Here is a 19982-nt window from a genome sequence, read left to right on the forward strand (position 1 = left end):
AAGAGGAATCTAATTGTAATGTTTGAAATTGTAATGAGTTGGAAAATCTAGAACAGTGGAAAACCTTCCTATGAAAATAAAAAATAAAATGAAATGCCATCAAATTTATAAGATCATCCATTGCGATAAGTGGTACTACAAGAGCAAAGGTACAAGATGCGTTTGATTAATTGGTCAGCTTTTGGTATTACGTGACCAATTTATTTTTTATAAGTAAAATATTCACTAAAAACCGACTCTGTCTATTGTGTATAATGTTTTGTCCATGAGTGGTATTCAAATGAATATAGTGATTTGCTAAAGAAAAGTTAAGCTGAGTTCAAGAAGTTATTCCCATTGCATCCAGTTATAAACCCCTTGCAGTTGTAATTAGTTATGTTATCTGGTTGTATAATTGTACGTAAATATATCAAGCGAACCTCATAAATAGATCCAACAATACTTGATATTGAATCTTTCCGTCTGCTCTTTAGATGTGATACCAGTAAGGTCTTCGGATATGCCAAATCAAATTGCTGACTAACAGTATCCTACCCAAAGGCGGTGACAGCCCCTCCCATCCCATATCCACAGATACGTCTATTAAATGGCCATAATTGGCCATAATTAAGACTTAGGTTGGTAACCATTCCTTGTCGTAATCGTTGGTGTAAAAAATTAGACTATTGCGCACTCTCAAAAACCGAACTGGTGATCACACCTCGCGTTTTATACGGAATTAAAAGCACATCAGTTTGAGGTGTTGCGATGCAGGTTAACTTGTCTATCGTATTGTTGAAAGTTATCAACCTGTGCTTGAATAATTGCAATTGCCATGATTACATCAACATTATTACATTGACTGATGCAATTTCATCAACTCTTGTTTACATACGTAACGAATGAATAAGGTCACTGACTCATTTGCTTGCGAGGTGCTTCAAGTAGGTCCAAGTAAGCTCGTTGTAACAGTTCGCATATTTCACAATTCTTTCTTTTCTCTTTATCATTTTACAGCTCAAACGAGCTAGATGTTGATGCCGAAAGTTCAGATGACGGCACGAATATTGACGACCCAGGTGAGAAGTATACTGGCACACCTGTGAAAGTACCAAAGGCTGAGGAGAAACCTGAAAAGGGTGTTGAAACAGGAGAACTTTCTTCTTCCGAAAGTGAGGATACGTTAGTGTGCTCGTCATCTGAATCGGAAGTTTACCTAGATGCAAGTGGAAGTGATGTAACAGAAAGTAAAAGTGAAACTATTGTTGAGGCTGCACATGACATTAAAACCGAATCGCAGATAGAGAGTCCCGAGAAAAATCCCGAGAAAGACACAAATTTGTCCTTTTATGATAGGCAGGCATATGAGCAAGAAGAAGGAAACCAAGAAGAAAGAACCCAAGAGGAACAATATGAAGAGGCTAGACCCATCGATGAACCCACTGTAGAGACAGAGGAATACAGCAGTGAACAAGCGGGAACACATTTTCTTGACGACTTACCAAAAGGCAGTAACAATGATGATGACAATAAAGAAGTGGACAAAATAAGTATTCCAAGGAAAGAAGTAAAAGAGTATGTCGATGGTGTAATACAAGATGCATGTAACAAATTAGACAAAAGTCTAGCAGCTGGCAATAATAATGATATCGAATCTGATCAGCATGTAAACTTACGTGATTATGACATTGTATCCACAGATGATCCCACAACCATGGGAGAAGGGGCCTCAAAACTACAAACAGATTTAAGCAAACATCCATCTATTCCCGCAGACGTAAGTAATTTAACAGAAGATGAGTCAGTGGGACCGACGGGCGACGCTGTAATTATTATTGATTATAAAAAGAGGAAATTTTCAAATGAGGACGAAGATTTGGTATCCAATGAACAGTTGACAGTTGTTGAGAGTTTTGTTAAAAAACTGAAACGAGATGATCATTTGCAAGATGAGCAGGCTAGTGACTATCAGTCCGTTCCTAGCGATAGCCTGGCAAGTTCGCCACTGCTCGAACCAGCTGACAGCATCGAGAAAGATGACAAGGACGACCATGTGACAGAGGACAATAGTCAGACTGTAGATGGAAGCGAGGCAGCTTTTATAGGGGACATACCTGTTTTTAATGAAGATAGCAATTTACCACCATTGAAAGGCCCTGATTCATATGAAAATGGCGAGAATTTGGAAAGATATGTTGAGCCTGCACAGGAAGAGCACATGGAAGAATCGGAATCAGCACCGGAAAGTGAAGTATTAGTTGGTAGTGAAATTCTTGCTTCGGAAAACTCCAGTGACGAAGGGGAACCGCCTGTTTCAAACCATGGAGTTGAAATTGCAGTTAGCCAAAATTATAGCAAACAAGATGAAACACTAAAGGAACAGGATGAACGAGAGCAATCGAACATTTCAATTAATATCGACGTGATGAATGAAGATAGTAACACCAATAATACAACCATGGGATATGGTTCTATTGATGATCGTGCTGCTCAAAGTCAAACGGAAGACGCAAAGGAGGAAAACATTGAACCTGTTATTATTATTGATTATGAAAATAGGGAGATGGATTTTACGGAACCAAATATAGAAAAAAATGAGCAGGAAAGACTTATAAATAAATTTGCAGAAGACCTTGAAAGGAATTATCCTCTTGAAGAAAAGTCCTCTAGTGAGTCATCAACAAACGATGGCGAAATCGAAGAAGTTGTTTCTATTAAATCAGAGCAGGAGCAAGTTTGTCTTGACAATAATGGGGATAACGCCGACTCTGATATTTTGTCGGAGGCATTAGATGAAACCCCTCAACGGATTAATCACGAAACGCTTGCTGATGACGTAATTTATTTGACAAGCAGTGTCGAAGATATTGAATCGGAAAAACTGGCAGTGGAGTTGGAAGAAAAGGTATTGCTAGAATCTTGCCCAATTGATTCTCGAACAGAAAGAGATAAAGAATCGCCATCAGACTCACAATTAGTGTATTTTCTAGCCGAGGACTTAGAAAGACAAGATGCCAACAAAAACGACTCTAGTGCTGGTGACAATGACGATCAGTCCATTACACTACCAGTTGAAGAACAATTTGGAGTAGATCAAATATCAAGACCTGAGATTTCAAAGATAGAAAATTTTCTCAATGAAATGGATCAGGGCAAAACTAACAGTGTAGATCTATTACCAAATAAGCCATCCAAACGAACATACACTCCAGAAGAAGTGCGCAGAGCTATCCAGATACTTACTTCGAAACCTCCTTATGATGATATTGACCCTGAAAGCTTTTACTCAAAAATGTCTGGACCTGGACTTGATGGGGACTTGGAGCTCAATGATCGGGTTTTTGCTTTAGTGATGACCCCAAAGCAAGAAGAGAGAAAGGCACGCATGTTTGGAATCTTTTCTGTTCCGAAGGTGCCGCTGAGTGACAATCGATACCACAATGATTTGAATAAGGAGAGCAACCAAATACCGGTCTTTAATGATAAAAACGCTGAGATCGACCTTTATGAAGTACTTCAAAATTTAGACCAGCCCATTATCGCAGATATAGAGAAAGAAATGCACACAATACCAGACCATGCCTTACAAAATTTTCCAAACAGACATGAGAGAGAGGGTGACGGGACTGAGGGAGACGAGGATAACGATGGATCATTGAGCACATCATCTGCGTCTTCAGGGATGTATATTCTGGAGGATTATTCTGCTATCCAGGAAGAATTAAATGAGGATGAGCGAGTCCTCTTAAATGGTATCTCAAGTGATAATGAGGATGGCGATTCTCTGCAATCTGCTGGAGGTGGTCAAGTCTTTTGTGTTACTTCAAAACAGGACTATTTAAATCGTATCGCGCAAAGTCAAAGCGTACCAGCGAATTTCAGTTCTTCCATCACAGGTTTAGTTGAAAAACCAAAGGCAACCAGCTCCGTTCCATCCCAACTTTCTCACGATGATAATGTCGGAGAAGTGCCAACTTTACACGATGAGAATGCCCCATTTCAAGCGGAAGTATTTGTTGAAACTGAAACAAGAATACTGCATTTATCAGATGATAGGGTTGAATTCGACATGTACTTAGTGCATCAAACACCAAATGTGGATATATCAGAACAAGAAGACGCAACAAGTCACGAGAAGGGACAAGGCGAATATTCAAATTCGGAAGGAAAAGAAGAAAAATCGGATTCTTTATCTTTTCTCCCAGAAAAGCTTCCAAGTGAAGATTCAGCGGTCGTTAATGCCAACCCACCAGATCAAGATGTCGGTGTAGATTTTAACGTGTATATTGAACATTCCCTACGGGATGATAATGCACTTATTAATGAATATCAAGATGGCACTGAAGAAAGGGTAGTTCCAACAAGTGTTCAAAGTCCGATCTTTTATCCTCAAACACTTGATGGCAAAGAATGGGCATCACCGCTTGCGGGAGAGAATAATGAGAAGAACGTCGATCTTACTTTCCAGGTAACAACTCCCACGTATATTACGTTTGAAGAAAATGTGTTACCTGCTAACTATGGAGACAACTTTGTTGCTGAGACTGAAGTTGTTCCACATTTTCTGGATCCTGACGAAAGCTGTCCCTTCACTTTTGAATTTCAAAATGAAAATGAGCCTGAGGTACCACGTGAACCTCATTTTGAGGTTCTTCGTTTGGGAAATGGAGAGACAACCCCTAACAACAAAGAATACAAACAACAACTTTTGGACAGCATCGCTGACATATTAGATGACAGTGTTTGCAATGGCCAGTCAGATGCTGAGTCGATTGTCAGTAACCCTCCGCATTTCTATGACAAAAATGAACTACCAGTGGAAGACACACATTCCATTCAAGAATTCAAAGTCAGTCAGCCCCTAGACTTGAGTGCATGTCTACCTGAAATGGAAGATGTCGATGTTTGTCCAGGAGGTAGTTCGTTTGCTATAGTTGGCACTCCTTGCAAAAATAATGAAATCGTCGAACTACCGACACTTGCAGGATTTACTGAAAGCGCTCCGTTCCACGACAATGACGCTATTGATGCAGCTCTCACGGACGATTTTGAAGATCAGCAGAGTACCTCTTCAGAGTCTTCTTCCACAGATAGCAATGATGACAATGAAGACGAGGGAGTACCATACGAACAATTTCAGAACGAGGCACACGTTGGTAACGAAACTCAGGCAATAGATGACAGCGATTTTCCTTCTTCCTTTTCACTAGCTTTAGATCAGCTTTCAGATTCGTCTTCTTCCACTGACGACGAATCCGCGAACTCGCTTCCAGTTGAATTAGCAGATGATGCACAAGGTAATTCGTCGGGAAGGAAAAGTTCTACGAGTTCCTCTTCTTGTAGTTCAAATGACACAGCGCAAGAACCTGGTGTACCTTATGCATATCTGGAAGACGACGGCGATGACTTCGGTCCAAGAAATTCGTTTCACGAAGACGAGGAATATGTAATAATCCATAGCCAAGATGTAACTGAATTGTCACATAATAGCGATGAGGACACGATTCATGTCGATTTTTCTTCAACGTCAAAACGTCTTTTAGAAAATGAAATGCCCCAACCAGATCAAGAGACAGGTAGTGGGGAAGATATGATAGGGAATAAAGAAAGTATTGCCTTGACGGTGTACCTTGAAAAGGAACCCCTAGACGACATTGACGAAGTAGAGGAAACCAATCGAAGATACGAAAATGTGGAACCCAGTAGTGAAAGTGATGATTGTAAGGCAGAACAGCCTGTTGAAAGAACAACAGAAAGCGAAGTGGAAGCGGTCCAATCTAGCAAAGATGAGCAGGTAGTGTTTAACATGTATCTGGATAAGCCACCACTAAAAGAGGTTCCAGTCGAGTACGATGAGTACTTGGAGCAGGATCCAAGGGAAAACTCAGACGAAGTAAGCGAGCCTGGAATTGTGGAAGAAGATGTGTTTCCTCACGAAAGAGACGAAGTACATTGTATGGTTCCAAATGATACCCCTGGACTAGTTCCTTTACATGTAGGTGGACACGAAAGAGACATGGCGGACCCAGATCAATGTGTGGTGTTGTCAAGCGATTCGGATGATGTAACGCCACCCCGATATCGCTTCGAATCTTCTTCACCAGCAAGTGCCTTTTCTGATTCAGATGACCAAGAACAACCGGAGATTTCTGGACCTCCGCTTGTTTTCGCGTTAATAGGACGACCTTTAGATATCGGTAATAAGGAAGAAAGAGTCGACGGATACGCTGAACCAAGTGAAGAAAATGTGTCGTCTGACCTTCCGATTGTGTTTCAAGGGAGCGTGGAGGTGTACCGTGAAGAAGTCACGGAAGGAGCTCAGAAGACAAGTGTCACATCATTTCAGGAGGTTTTTGATAACAGTAAAGATGATATGTATCAACTATCAATTGATGAAACTGCTCAGCAAAACACACAGGTCTACATCGAAAGAGAATCGCACATTGTTCATCAATCCGTCACTACTATTGAAGTAGCGAGATCAATGTTCCCGAGTTAACCTTTTATAAGCATTTACCCCCCCCCCCCCCCATTCGCTTATTTCCTTAGTATATCTCCCCAGATGTACTTAGAGCGTGTCGGGAAGTAGTTGCGATTGACTATTTGTTGGTGCCTTCATCATCACAATGGTCTTCCCGCCAGTGGTCACGTTATATTTTAATATGTCTTTCATAAGATAAGATGTTGTAAGATCTCGTGTTGCCAACATTCCATGCAAACTTTATGTCGTAGACAATGAACTTTTAATTCAAAGACTGTCATTGCAGCAACAACGTGTGCTGCCATATGGATATAGCTCATGTTCTCCCGGCCGCAAATAAAGTCAGATAAGTCATTGTAAGGAGACCCGTTGTTGATGTCCTGAGTTCTGAACTTTGACCTTGTCTATCGACTCATCTTAATACATGACCGATACGTTTTCTTAGCATGAATAACGATGCCGAGTATGAAGCAATGCTGTATGTGGCTTATGCTGATGCCATCCTTGTGCACAGCTTCTGCTATGGTCGATTTGGTTTTTATTGAACAAGTTGTCCATATTCTTAGAAAGTTTTCTCTCAATAAAAAGAACACGTTGAAAGTGTTTCCAGCTGCATGTACAGAACGAAAAAAATACGCAGAGTTCGTTCCGCAAAACTATGATAATTTCTTGAGTCAGACATTGAAATTAGAAGAAGTTGAATGTCTCTAAAGTTTATTTGCGGGGGGGGGGGGAAGGGCGTTGAAGTGACGTTCATATTTCACACTGTCTTCCATTTTTTCGATGTAAATTGTTAACTTTGTTCCATAGTGTATAGTAATTATTTTCATCACTTGAGTCCTGGTAGAGTTAGATGACCGGCAACTATGTATTCAATTTGTAAAGTTTTCATTTCCATTTTTTCATATTTTGTTTCGTTTATATATATATTTTTTCACAACATATATACTTCATTTGTAGCGAATACAGAGAGTTATGAAATGTGAAAGGAAGTGTAAAAGTAAGTGTATCAAAACCCCTGTGGGCTTATCTAGGGATACACTCCCTGTACAGAGAGAACACATATAACTTACAACAACAAAAATAAGAAAAGAACTAAGGGAGAAAAGGAAGAAAAGAAAGAAAGAGGAACATCAATCTTAGTATAACTTGACGTAATATGTCTTTAATTTGAATTTAAACGAATTTGGGGGAGGTTGTGACCTCATGATATTAAGCAGCAAAGAGTTCCATGTGATGCTTGTGCGATGTCGAAGGCTCTATCTTCCTACATTGGTGTGAATGCGATTAGGGCGTACAATTTGTATGTGTCTTGTGTTTTATTGTGAATGCCATGGTTGTGAACAAGGAAATTGTCGAAAGCAGGTGGGACCTGTCCATGGATAGCTTGATGCAAATGTGGCTATATATACATTATCAAATCCGGGAGTTTGAGGATGTTAAGATCTTTGAAAAGTTTGCTTGTATGTTCATTGTAATTGGCAAATGAAACGTGTCTAATTAGTCTTTTTGCGTGTTTCTGTCCCCTCTGTTACTGTAACTTGTCATTTAGCCTCTGAAGAAGATCCTGCTAGGATCGAAACGTCATGCCAACTTACTTTTATACATAGTCTTTTTGAAAAATAAAGAGTTTGTTTAAACATGTGCGATTCGTAACAGACCATACTAGTATGCAGTATGTAAAATGTAGTGCGATTAAAGTAAGATACGACCGCAACATTTTCTTGGGTAAATCATGCTTAAGTTTTGAGAGAATGCCCAGCCCTTAGCAGTTTTGGTTGCAATAGACTGTATGTGGTTGTTCCATGTTAAACGGGAGTCAATGTAAACACCTAAAAACTTTGTGCAATTCACTCTTTACAGACTCTCATTAGCCTCGAATGTTCAATGCCACTTTCTTCTCAAATGTATTAAATATTTAGTATTTACTTTGGTTTATCAATCGAATAAATTACAGTAAGTAACAACACTGATCGTGCAACCTACACCCATGAAAAATTCTTCTATAAAGAAATCAACAAAGAGTATTATTGTACACGTAAATAAAAGGTGATTTTTTTAAACTGCATATAAATTGTAAACGCACATTTACAGAATATAAGGCGATCCTGTTGTAATTCTAAGTGTTCGATTAGCATTAGCAACATTGACACCTGTAATATAAAGCCTACTAGATTATACGTTTTTGTTGATTTTATGGTTTCCATAACCTCAATAAAACTCCGCCAATTTTTTTGATTTGTTATTCTAAGTTTCAATTCAGTTTCAATACATCTTGAGGTTTTTTTTCAATTACTTAAAATCGGCCAGATTGATTATGCAAATAACACAAAATGATTGATTGTAGTTTTTTTTTAATGTATTGCCTATACTTGTATTCACTGAGATCTTAATAATGTGATTGGTTGTGTAACTTTCAAATATCAAAATGGATTTGCCTATCAGTGATGATCAATGAATGATACGATAAACCAACAATCGATCGACTCATTAGAAAACGGCCAAATAATGGTCAGTAACCTAATGACCAATCTTCGAGTGTCAATTACTACTTTTGAAAATGTCATCCGTTAGTCTTTCTCTGTGTTTTATTATATAAATATATTGTATTCACAAGAGGTCAAATGCCATTCATATGCTTCCGTATACTTCCATAATGATATTTCTATGAGCATCATTTGTGGTTTTGTATACCATTGTCTATATTTAAGGTATTTTCGTTGCAAATGATGAAGCAATGCATTGAAACTGTACAGCCACAGTCAGTAAACGTCTTGTGCGTAATTAATGCCGTTGTCATATGACATATATATGTAATGTGATTTGATATGTAAATAAGGTTTGTTTATCAATAGGCATTTAGTATTGCGTTATATAAATTTCTTTTATATAGCAGAGTGTGGTACTTTGAGTGATACTGACTGTCAGTTCAGGACTAGACTTTAAAAATTTAGCGACTTACTACAAAATGCAAAATCGTTAAAATCTATTGGCTCAAGTCGAATTCTCATTGACTAACAGAACACACCAGTCACTGCAAATGATCAACTGCTTATCAAAGCAATTCAATAATATTTGCTGATAATAAACCGAAATCCTGCCGACTTTTTGTCTGACGATTGTTCACCGACTTTATCATGTGCCATAATCATAATGTCTACTAACAGTAAAAATGCAATTGCCTTTGGCATTTTCAGCCAGTTAATAGCCAGAGTTTCAAAGTTGTATCATGTTATATTTCGTCAGGGAGCTATAGATTCAAGTTTTTGCTGAACTGGTTTGACGACTAACTATAATGGAGGCAAATGTCAGTTGTCCAATAAGTATCAGTCTACTTTTAGTACAGCTATGACTACGCGCAACATGTCAAAAGATGGCAATGGCGTATTAGTTTGTTTTTTCTTCGTCTTTTTGAAGGTAAAGAAGTCTTTAATAGTTGTGAGAGTTTTGTATCTAGCTATTTTGTACTATATTTATGTTTTGGGTTTTTGTTTGTTTGTTTGATTTTGGTTTTGTATAACTTTTGTGTAATAATATCATTCGATATTCATGGTATAACATATATGCGGATCATATTTCACAGAAATATTGTTAACTTGATCTTACTTGGGTATTTCTTTCTCGAACAATTCTGACTGCCTTCTGCAAACAAACAATGCACAGTTCTGCGTGTAGTTAATGTGGTCGTTAATATTCCCTAATAGAAGGATGTTTGGTAAGTTTCTCTGATCCATCGCCTGGCGACTTTCGAAATTGCAAATAAATGGAAGCCTTGGTATTAACTGCATTGGGGCCTGGGACTTGGATGTGTGAATTGATGTGTCTTGCATTCTGTCGGGTGGGTCACGTACAAAGAATGAGACGAAATATGTAATTTTCCTGAATTTTGATGAACTGTATATACTGAGTTAGCTGCAGGTTTTTATTTCATTGGCTTCAAGGGATAACGAAGGCTGAGGTCTTAACAAAGACATACACACGTGCATAAGATCAAAAGATGTTGACCAACTCTTTATTTCATAGTTTTTTCCATAATTTTATCAATTATAAATATTGCAGGTGTTTATGGACTTAATTTGGACGAGCGTACTATGGAATGTGTGCCGTCATTTATAATGGACGTATTACCCTGCGGTCATACTTGTTTGCTACACAGCCAAAAAAAAAATGAAATGATTATACCCTCATTCGGTTACGCTGCTGGACGTTGTATTTTTGTAAACTGAGATCAATATACTTCCTGACAATTAAGTAGTGATTCTAATTATTTGGAGTTTTAATTCCATTAGTAAAGAAAGAACGTTTTGGTGTGTTGTCCATCAGTAGCATCACAAATTATCCGAATAAAATGAGTAACTTTCAACATTTTTACAACATCTCAGGAACGCGCAAGCACTCATTCGTTTTACTCGCTCTGCGATGTAAATTTTCGAATGTTAAACTTCGTTATCCCTTTATATTAAGTAATTGTTTCTAGTTTTGATATGCACGTTTAATGACTTATTATAGACAATAATGGATCTCACCTTGTTACCAGTTTGCAAATGCTTTCTATAAACGAAATTTATAAACTGTTAGAACCAATTTTCGTCTGTATTCATGTTGTAGATATTTTCTAGAGTTTATTGAGAATAAAATAGCAAAATAAGAGGAACAGGCCTATAACGCATTCATAGTTTTCATCATTTCTTTGTTTTTTCATTGCGGTTTGGTGAAAATATAAGTAGTTAAGATATCTATTGTAATCCATGCGGAAATAACCTTAACTGTCTTTGTTTGCGATAAACCGAACAAAATAGCATCCTTGAACAGGGACGTAGCCACAAATTTGAAGGGGGGGGGGGGCGCTTCCCACTGGATACTTCCCTGTCCATGACCACCCATTTGTCGACTTAGTTCACATCGTTAACGTCTTTCTCGTTTATACATATTTCTGCCTCAATCATTTATAAATGCCTAAAGAGTCTCAAGAGCTTCAAAAACAGCTACAATATTACTGGTATATCTGACTATAGTGTACAAGAATAATTTCAATAATAGATTCACAATTTCTCTTTGTTTGGAAATAACACATATAATTGATAAGAAAAAAAGTTAAACATTTTACAATAATTTAGATCGGTTTTGCAGCTTCGAGATGTACAGAAACAGTTTTGGTTTGAACAATATCAAATTCCTTAACATGATTGGAAAGCATCAGCTGCTTGTCTTAATAGCGAATCGTCTTCTTACGTTTAATACGTTGTCTGCTTGCTGAATTTGAAACAAAATATCTCTCCCTCAACCAAACCATACGTGATGTATGTTCGTTCCGACGGTTTCACAACACATATGCAATAACTCGAGAAGATAATGTCATTTGTTTAAGTAAACGAACAAATTGTACGGAGCGTTGAAAAAAGAGTGCGTAGATGAATGTTTGGAAGTTCTTACTGTCCTCAAAAGCACCATTGAATGCGCAAAACACTCCATAAAGTTTGGAAGGAACAATGCATCAAACTACTTGATCAAACAGACACAAAAAGTGGGTGGCATAGTAATGCAAAATATGATTTATAACATATTTTGGCTTCATCGAAGCTTAACATTACAAAACCGTAACTTTGCAATTTTAGGAATATTCCACATCTATCCCTTCCTTTCTGACTTTCACGAAAGCTCCGTTAAGTTCGTCATTTTCTATACCATGGATAAATGCATCTATAACCATGTCAACCCTGTGAAAGAAAGAAGAAGAAACAAACACTTTCACAAAGAAACATCTTTCTTCCTAAACTTGTATCCAGACATTGTAGAGTGTTAAATAAAATAACTGAAGAGATGGGTGAGGATTTTGATACTAGCAGTAAAATGGTTGTAGACATATGCAGATAAGTGACCAATTTTTGTCTTCTTAGCATTTTTCGAGTCAAATATTCCTCACAATATTGTCGAATTTAAAGGGGCAGGTACGGCGGCCCAGAAGGAACGTTAAAATACAATGTTTAATATCTGTTTTATCTCGAATAGAAACTTTCAATGACATTTTCATGAACTGAATTTTTAATGTTTCTTCTGGACCTCAGCCAAAACTCACGTGACATATCTATCTTTAATCGTCTCTAAACGACCTTTGACGTCATTTGTCGAGAAACCATTCGATGTCCAGAGAGATGTATCTACTACAGCAGGGCAGATAGCTACAGCTCGCAGATCTTTGCTAAATCCATCGGTACTGTTCTGTGAATGTATAGAAGGACATTTTTGTGTTTCTTTTTCTCCATTCTTTGTTTGAAATAAACCACGCCAAGGTAAGTCTGGTCAAGCTAGATTAAGTAATCCTGATCAGGGAGCCGGAACAGCTCTGGCTTACCCTGATCATGAAGTAAATTACTCATCAAGAAAACCTGGTCGTCAATACAAACGTAAATTACTGTCTACACTGACAGTATGTCACATTTTATGACTGGTTTATTCTCCAATAATAAAGTATATTCACAAAGACTGCCAGATCCTCACTAATGATAGAGTCACGCTGACAGTTTCAAAAAGGGAAGTATGCAATCGGGTATACATCAGTGCAACTGTTACCCACATTAACCCACAAAATATAAATTAAAATAAATGCAACCGCGGTGATATTGTCTCGCCATGTGTGTCATATCTAAAACAATAAAATAAAATATAGAAAAGACATGACCTTAAATCTTAAATGACTTTAATCTGAACGAGTAATCGCAAATACCAGAATGTGAAAGGTATGGCTAGGAGAGCCTACCAAGAAAACCCCCAAAATCGTTATTAGCAACAATACTAAGGAACTTGACTCATTCCATTCCGATTACCATTAGTTCTCTACCAATATGTTTACGGGAGTTTGAAAGAAAGTTTGGATGCTTCCATTCACCTGCACGACAAAGGTCAAGGTTTGTAGTTCGGAATTACGCAAGGGGAAATTTGACGGGACTGTTCGAAAATGTAATTTAGCCAATTACCATTATCGTAATAAGTATAAATACTGCCAGAAAAATATTTTGCTGGTGACGGCAGCACCCACCCAATCTCCTGTGCGTATGTGCACTGAGAAAATGACACAATTACGCTTGGCATTCACAAATTTAGCAGAAAACAAAACGGAGCATGCAAATCTATTATTATTGATTCATCTACAAATTCCGTGTAAAAAAATATATAATTTACATATATAGTTATAAAGGTTTTCCATGTTTTAACATAACACATTTTCTTTACCGGAAAGGATTTGGTGAGCCCAACTACGCCGTATTTGCTGGCGGTATAACTGAAATTCACAACTGGACTGGCAAGGAACCCTGCGAGGCAACAATAAGATCACCATGTTGTTAATAGTTTACTTATAACCGTTTATCTCAGCATATATAACGTTGTTAACAGCAAATACATGTTTCCCAGGCAATTAAACTTGAACGGATGGAGATGAAGAAAAAAAAAAGAAAAAAAGAGGTTATCATTAACTTCTAACTATTGACCTTCCACAAATCCATTCGACACAACATGATAACAACGCTTTCCATATATGAAGTAAACTACTCAATACCCGACTGAAATTTGACATAGTGAACATTACAATGATCATATGGCTTGCATTTGTTGTACCTTATAATTGCAACCCTCATCCCAATATGTTAGTTCTAACTGTTTGAAATATCCGTTGAAAATTCGTGGCCTCCCCCTTTCTTCTTTGAATAAAAAGCCCGGCGTCTTTATTGACCAGGAATGCTTTCCATTAATTTGAGATGTGGCATAGAACTTTAAATTAATTACTTACCTGTAACGTAATCTGCATATGGTTTCAAGATTGGGAGGGGGGCGGGCGGGTGGTGTACAAGTGTGTAGGGAGGCGATTCTGTTGGAGCTGCAAGGAATGCAGCTCCTTCAGATTGGGAAAAATTTAGGGAAAATTGATATCGTTCAGCAATTGAGCAAAAATAATATAGGATGGGAATAAACAGACAGCTACTTTATACAGATGGAAGCATTAAGAGACTTAACAAAGAAATAAAACATGATACTAAGAAGGTGAATAGCTTACCTTCAGTCGTAGACCTGCTATAGACGTGGCATCAATCTGTAATTCCCAGTTACATCATTACATTAAATTTCAACAACCGTGAAAAATATTTTAGTAGTTATTTGATGTTATGTACGCTGAAGTAGAACATATAAGACCCGTCGTAAATTATCCTTATTAAGTGACGTTGATCATTCTTTTACCTGCCATTGACGCGGTGTTTATTATAACACCCTTTTCTGATCTCGGTTTCTTGGTCATTAAGTCTGCGGCAATGAGCATACCATTCATAACAGCCACCTGTCGAAGGAAAGAAAATATCCAATTCTTGGAAGCAAAAGCCTTACAGTGTTGTGATCGAGAAATTAACTTTCAAACCTGAAGTGATACGAACAAGTTTGTATAGATTTGGATTAAATAGATGTTTGAAAAATAGAAATGGTAATGACTGGATTCGACGTTAAAGTTAAGTCCCATACCGATTTGAGTACAGGTTGATGCAGAACACAGCCAACCGCTGCCGATCACCGTAGTTACCTCACGGCTGTTGATCCGTCTTGGAAAACATGCCCCTTTACAAGTTTAAGGATTTAACATATCAAATGACTAATAATTCAAAAAATAGTTGCTGATAGGTAAACAAAATATTGCGAGAGTTATGGTCATGAACTCTGAGCTTTATAAAAGCGTCAGAAGACAGATGGACAAAATGATCAACCGCAGTGATGTAGCTGGCAGTTCAGCGGCGGCCAGTCAGTACCGGGAATGATGGACATTAGGTCAGGGGACTGAACCCCAGGACAAGGGTCAATTACAGGGAGCCCGGGGGATATGAGATAAAGAATAACTGATGAACATGAGGTCAGGGTACTAAACCCCAGGACAAGAGTTAATTAGGAGCCCGGGAAATATGAGATAAAGAATAACTGAAGAACATGGAGTCAGGGTACTAAACCTCAGGACAAGGGTTAATTATAAGGAGCCCGGGAATATGATATAACGAATAACTGATGAACATGAATTCAAGGTACTAAACCCCAGGACAAGGGTTAATTTAGGGAGAATTATAGTTCAGTTTCAGTTTCTATCAGGAATATGTATCTTTCCGACCAGGCCTTTGCTGTTTGGTTGATATTAGAAATCAGTACAATTTATTTCGTGCCGATTGCTAAATGTTTAATTTAGAGATGGTGTCTTCGTTTGATCTCCCCGTCCTCAGAGTTGTAATTCACTAATGGCGCCCTCTTTAACGTCTGATCGAGACACAGTGATAGCAAATACAAATGAGGTGGGGTGGTGGGTACTGGAAGGATGGCGACAATTTACAGTCTTGCTTTGCGATTCTCTAAACAGTTACTTAAATATTGCAAAGATCTCCATGGTGGTTCGATATGTTTCATAATCGATTCCTCACCAAGTTAACTGCAATCGTTTTCTGATGATCACTTGAAATGATCCCAGCATTGTTGACAACAATATCGAGATAGTCGTGAACATCGTAAGCTTCTTGAAAACACTCTGTGGACGGGAAAAAAAAATAAAAGGAAGAAAATGAAAATACGGAATAATTCTCTGTAGGTATACGCTTTTTACCGACAAAGTCGAAACCTACATTTATGATAAATAACAGCAGTCTATACGTTGCTCGTTGGTCTGATATGAACACGCCGCCAAAAGGTGTTGTCTGAATGACGCAATAGGCGGTATGCAACTGGAAATAGTTTATCTTTCTGGTAACAAAATTGTTTGCATTCCGGAATAGATCAAGGGATGTGTGCGATCGCTAGACTCATTCTGTGTTGTTGGAACGTGTATACCCACCCCCCATATATATATATATATATATATATATATATATATATATATATATATATATATATATAAATATATATATATATATATATATATTACCAACCACGTGACTTTCTACAACACTTTGGAGGAGTTGAGGGTATGGAATACATGAGTTGTTCCTGAACGTGCTTTCTTACATATTCTGATACAACCAGAACACTGTAAATACAACTGATGCTAAATAATGCCTGCATTCCGTTGTCTGCTTGGTGAGACTGTGAAAATACCAACAAGTAAGACAATGACTAACTAATTAATTGATAATGCTGCCACCATACTTTGTGAACATGATGATGCTTGTGATAAGTGTTATGATTGACAGGTTATTTTTAAATTAATTCTGCGTGGTTATCAAGCGATCTGATGGATGTACAATTTCCCTTAAATAGTTTAAGATATTTCAAAACCTGACTGATATCTCCATTCGATTTGTTGAGTCGTACATGTTTTAAAAAACAAAACGTGGAAGGAAAATCCTGCTTGCACACCTTTTCGTTTCTCCAAGGTACTTACTTTTAAGGTCAGCTTCCTTGGTGACGTCACAACGAATGAACATGACCCGCCCGTCTCCAAATTTGCGGTTAAATTCAGATGCGACTTCTTGTCCAGCTTCTTCATTGAAGTCAATGATAGCTACAAACTATGAGAGAAAGAAATAATTTAAACAATTCATGCCTCACAAGTGGCTCAGAATTCTTCATTATTTGATTTGGGATATGTATTTTGTTCAACGTCTTTCGTGACGTCACAACGAATGAACATGACCCGACCGTCACCAAATTTGAGATTGAATTCTGATGCGACTTCTTGTCCCACTTCTAGATTGAAGTCAGTGATAGCTATTAACTATGATAGAATATAAATAATTTACAGAATATCATGCCCCGCAAGTGGGTCAGAAGTCTAATCATATTATTTGTGATACGTATTTTGTTGATACAGTCGGCAAACCAATTTTAAAGCTGCTAGCACGGTATTCTTTAGCTGCTTGTGCGGTATATTCAAGCTGCGAGTACGGTATATCGAACTGCTAGTACGGTATTTTAACGTTGCTAGCCCGGTATTCTAAAGCTACGAGTACTGTATATTAAAGCTATGAGTACCGTATTTTAAAGCTGCTAGAGTACGGTATCTTAAAGCTGTGAGTGCGGTATTTTAAAGCTACGAGTACCGTATTTTAAAGCTGCTATAGTACGGTATTGTAAAGCTGCTAGTGCGGTATTTAAAGCTGCTAGTACGGTAATTTAAAGCTGCTAGCACGGTTTATTAAAGCTGCGAGTACGGTTTATTAAAGCTGCTAGTGCGGTTTATTAAAGCTGCGAGTACGGTTTATTAAAGCTGCTAGTACGGTTTATTAAAGCTGCGAGTACGGTATTTTAAAGCTGCTAGCACGGTTTATTACAGCTGCGAGTACGGTTTATTAAAGCTGCGAGTACGGTTTATTAAAGCTGCGAGTACGGTTTATTAAAGCTGCTAGTACGGTTTATTAAAGCTGCGAGTACGGTATTGTAAAGCTGCTAGTACGGTTTATTAAAGCTGCGAGTACGGTTTATTAAAGCTGCTAGTACGGTATTGTAAAGCTACGAGTACCGTATTTTAAAGCGGCTATAGTACGGTATTGTAAAGCTGCTAGTGCGGTATTCTTAAGCTCATAGTACGGTATTTTAACGCTGCTAGCACGGCATTTTAAAGCTGCGAGTACGGTTTATTAAAGCTGCTAGTACGGTATTTTAACGCTGCAAGCACGGTTTCTTAAAGCTGCTAGCACGGTTTATCAAAGCTGCGAGTACGGTATTTTAACGCTGCTAGCACGGCATTTTAAAGCTGCGAGTACGGTTTATTAAAGCTGCTAGTACGGTATTTTAACGCTGCAAGCACGGTTTCTTAAAGCTGCTAGCACGGTTTATCAAAGCTGCGAGTACGGTATTTTAACGCTGCTAGCACGGCATTTTAAAGCTGCTAGAGTACGGTTTATTAAAGCTGCTAGTACGGTATTATAAAGCTACGAGTACCTTATTTTAAAGCTGCTATAGTACGGTATCGTAAAGCTGTGAGTGCGGTATTTTAAAGCTGCTAGTACGGTATTTTAAAGCTGCTAGCACGGTTTATTAAAGCTGCTAGTACGGCATATTATAAAGCTGCTAGTATGGTATTTTAAAGCTGCGAGTACGGTATACTGAAGCTGCTAGTACGGTATTATAAAGCTCCTATTACGGTATTTTAACGCTGCTAGCACGGCATTTTAAAGCTACGAGTACGGTATTTTAATGCAGCTAGTACGATGTCTTATACAGCTGCTAGTACGGTTATTTCTATTCTCGTATGACATCAGAGAATTAAGTAATATCCTTTTGCCTTAGGACCTCTTAACATTACAAACGTCTCTACGTCCGGCCTTGTGACGAAACCTACGGTATGACCATTCGTGATATGACTTATCCCAGTGACATATTAAATTATATACACAGAATTTTGAGAACCGGTACATGTTGATTATTTACTTTGTTGGAAACAAGTAGCGGTGACGCGTTTGAACCCTGTGTTGGTTACGAAACTATTAATTCTTACCTTGGCTCCACTCTCCAGTAGTCGTAAAGTCAGAGCTTTGCCCAATCCAGCAGCACCTCCGGTAACCAAAGCAAGTTTACCTTCAATCTTCATATTTCTTCCAATAAAGTTTTACTGCACTGTAATGTTAGTCGTTTTTCGAAAGTAGAATTCTATATTTGTGTTTTGTTTTGAAGGCAACAAGAAGACCACGTCGTGAATTCAAGTAAACTTTAAACAACTTTGTAATAGGAACCTAGAATGCAGCTCTGTTTTTATGATCAAAACAATTTATGTTTCGTATATTGGAAGTGAAGGGCAAAGGTCTAAGGTACATCAATACGTGAGGTTAGAATACTTGTATTGCTAAATAGATAACTGCTATCTTTAAAGGAGTGATAAAATATATCAGCTTGTGATCATAAAGCTTCTGCTGAATGATAAGAGGTAATGAACTTACAAAACTTCCACTCAAATTATATCCTATTCATGGGCGATTATATTACCAGTTATATTACATCTGTCGCTACTCTTTATAGATCGGTGACTGATATGTAATATAAAATCAAATTGATATGTCTTTCCTATAGGCAAGTTTGAGATATGCGAGCTGAACCTCGGTTTCATTTCGAAGTAACCTATGTACTTAAAGCGCATGATCATTTAGCAGTGGCGGAAATGGACAAGCATGCAATAGCCTTCCTTAGGGATAAAGCCGCGCATCCGAATGGCAGCTCTGCTTAACAGGCCCACGGCTCTTTAGCACAAATCCTTTCACACAACTTGTGTGATCTACTCTACCATCTGTATCCTCATATATCATCATGTATCACCATGTATCACCATGTATCATCATGTATCATCATGTATCACCATGTATTATCATGTATCACTCTATCATCTGTTCAAGCCTTATGTTGTGAAAACAAAGACGACAGGAGACTAATTATGAAATTATTACTGTAATGGTCGCGTACATATACTTATGTTACTTAAGTCTTCATGTCTATACCATGGGGAAACAACATCTACCTCCACACGAAGTGGGAAATACGTAGCCTAATACTATTGTGTGGAGATAACTGTCCTTAT

At 37.9% G+C, this 19982-nt stretch overlaps 2 protein-coding genes across 4 annotated transcripts in view; one reads left to right on the plus strand and one right to left on the minus strand.

Annotated features, from left to right (window-relative positions):
* The window catches only part of LOC139979765 (uncharacterized), a 32511-nt gene extending 22297 nt beyond the window's left edge, over nucleotides 1-10214 (plus strand). For all 3 annotated transcript variants that reach the window (XM_071990855.1, XM_071990854.1, XM_071990853.1), the window contains exon 2: nucleotides 997-10214. In XM_071990855.1, the coding sequence (XP_071846956.1) occupies nucleotides 997-6478 (5482 nt within the window). In that variant the 3' untranslated portion in view covers nucleotides 6479-10214. The remainder of the gene's footprint in view (nucleotides 1-996) is intronic.
* On the minus strand, nucleotides 8717-19917 carry LOC139979772 (15-hydroxyprostaglandin dehydrogenase [NAD(+)]-like). Its single transcript, XM_071990866.1, has 7 exons — nucleotides 18912-19917; nucleotides 16857-16983; nucleotides 15904-16007; nucleotides 14693-14789; nucleotides 13691-13770; nucleotides 12537-12679; nucleotides 8717-12177 (listed from the first exon to the last, which is right to left on the minus strand). The coding sequence occupies exons 1-7, from the start codon at nucleotides 19002-19004 to the stop codon at nucleotides 12072-12074; spliced, it is 750 nt and encodes a 249-aa protein (XP_071846967.1). The 5' UTR covers nucleotides 19005-19917; the 3' UTR covers nucleotides 8717-12071.
* Between the last annotated feature and the right edge of the window lie 65 nt (nucleotides 19918-19982).

This window comes from Apostichopus japonicus, chromosome 14 (assembly GCF_037975245.1).
Source record: "Apostichopus japonicus isolate 1M-3 chromosome 14, ASM3797524v1, whole genome shotgun sequence".
Taxonomy (NCBI): domain Eukaryota; kingdom Metazoa; phylum Echinodermata; class Holothuroidea; order Aspidochirotida; family Stichopodidae; genus Apostichopus; species Apostichopus japonicus.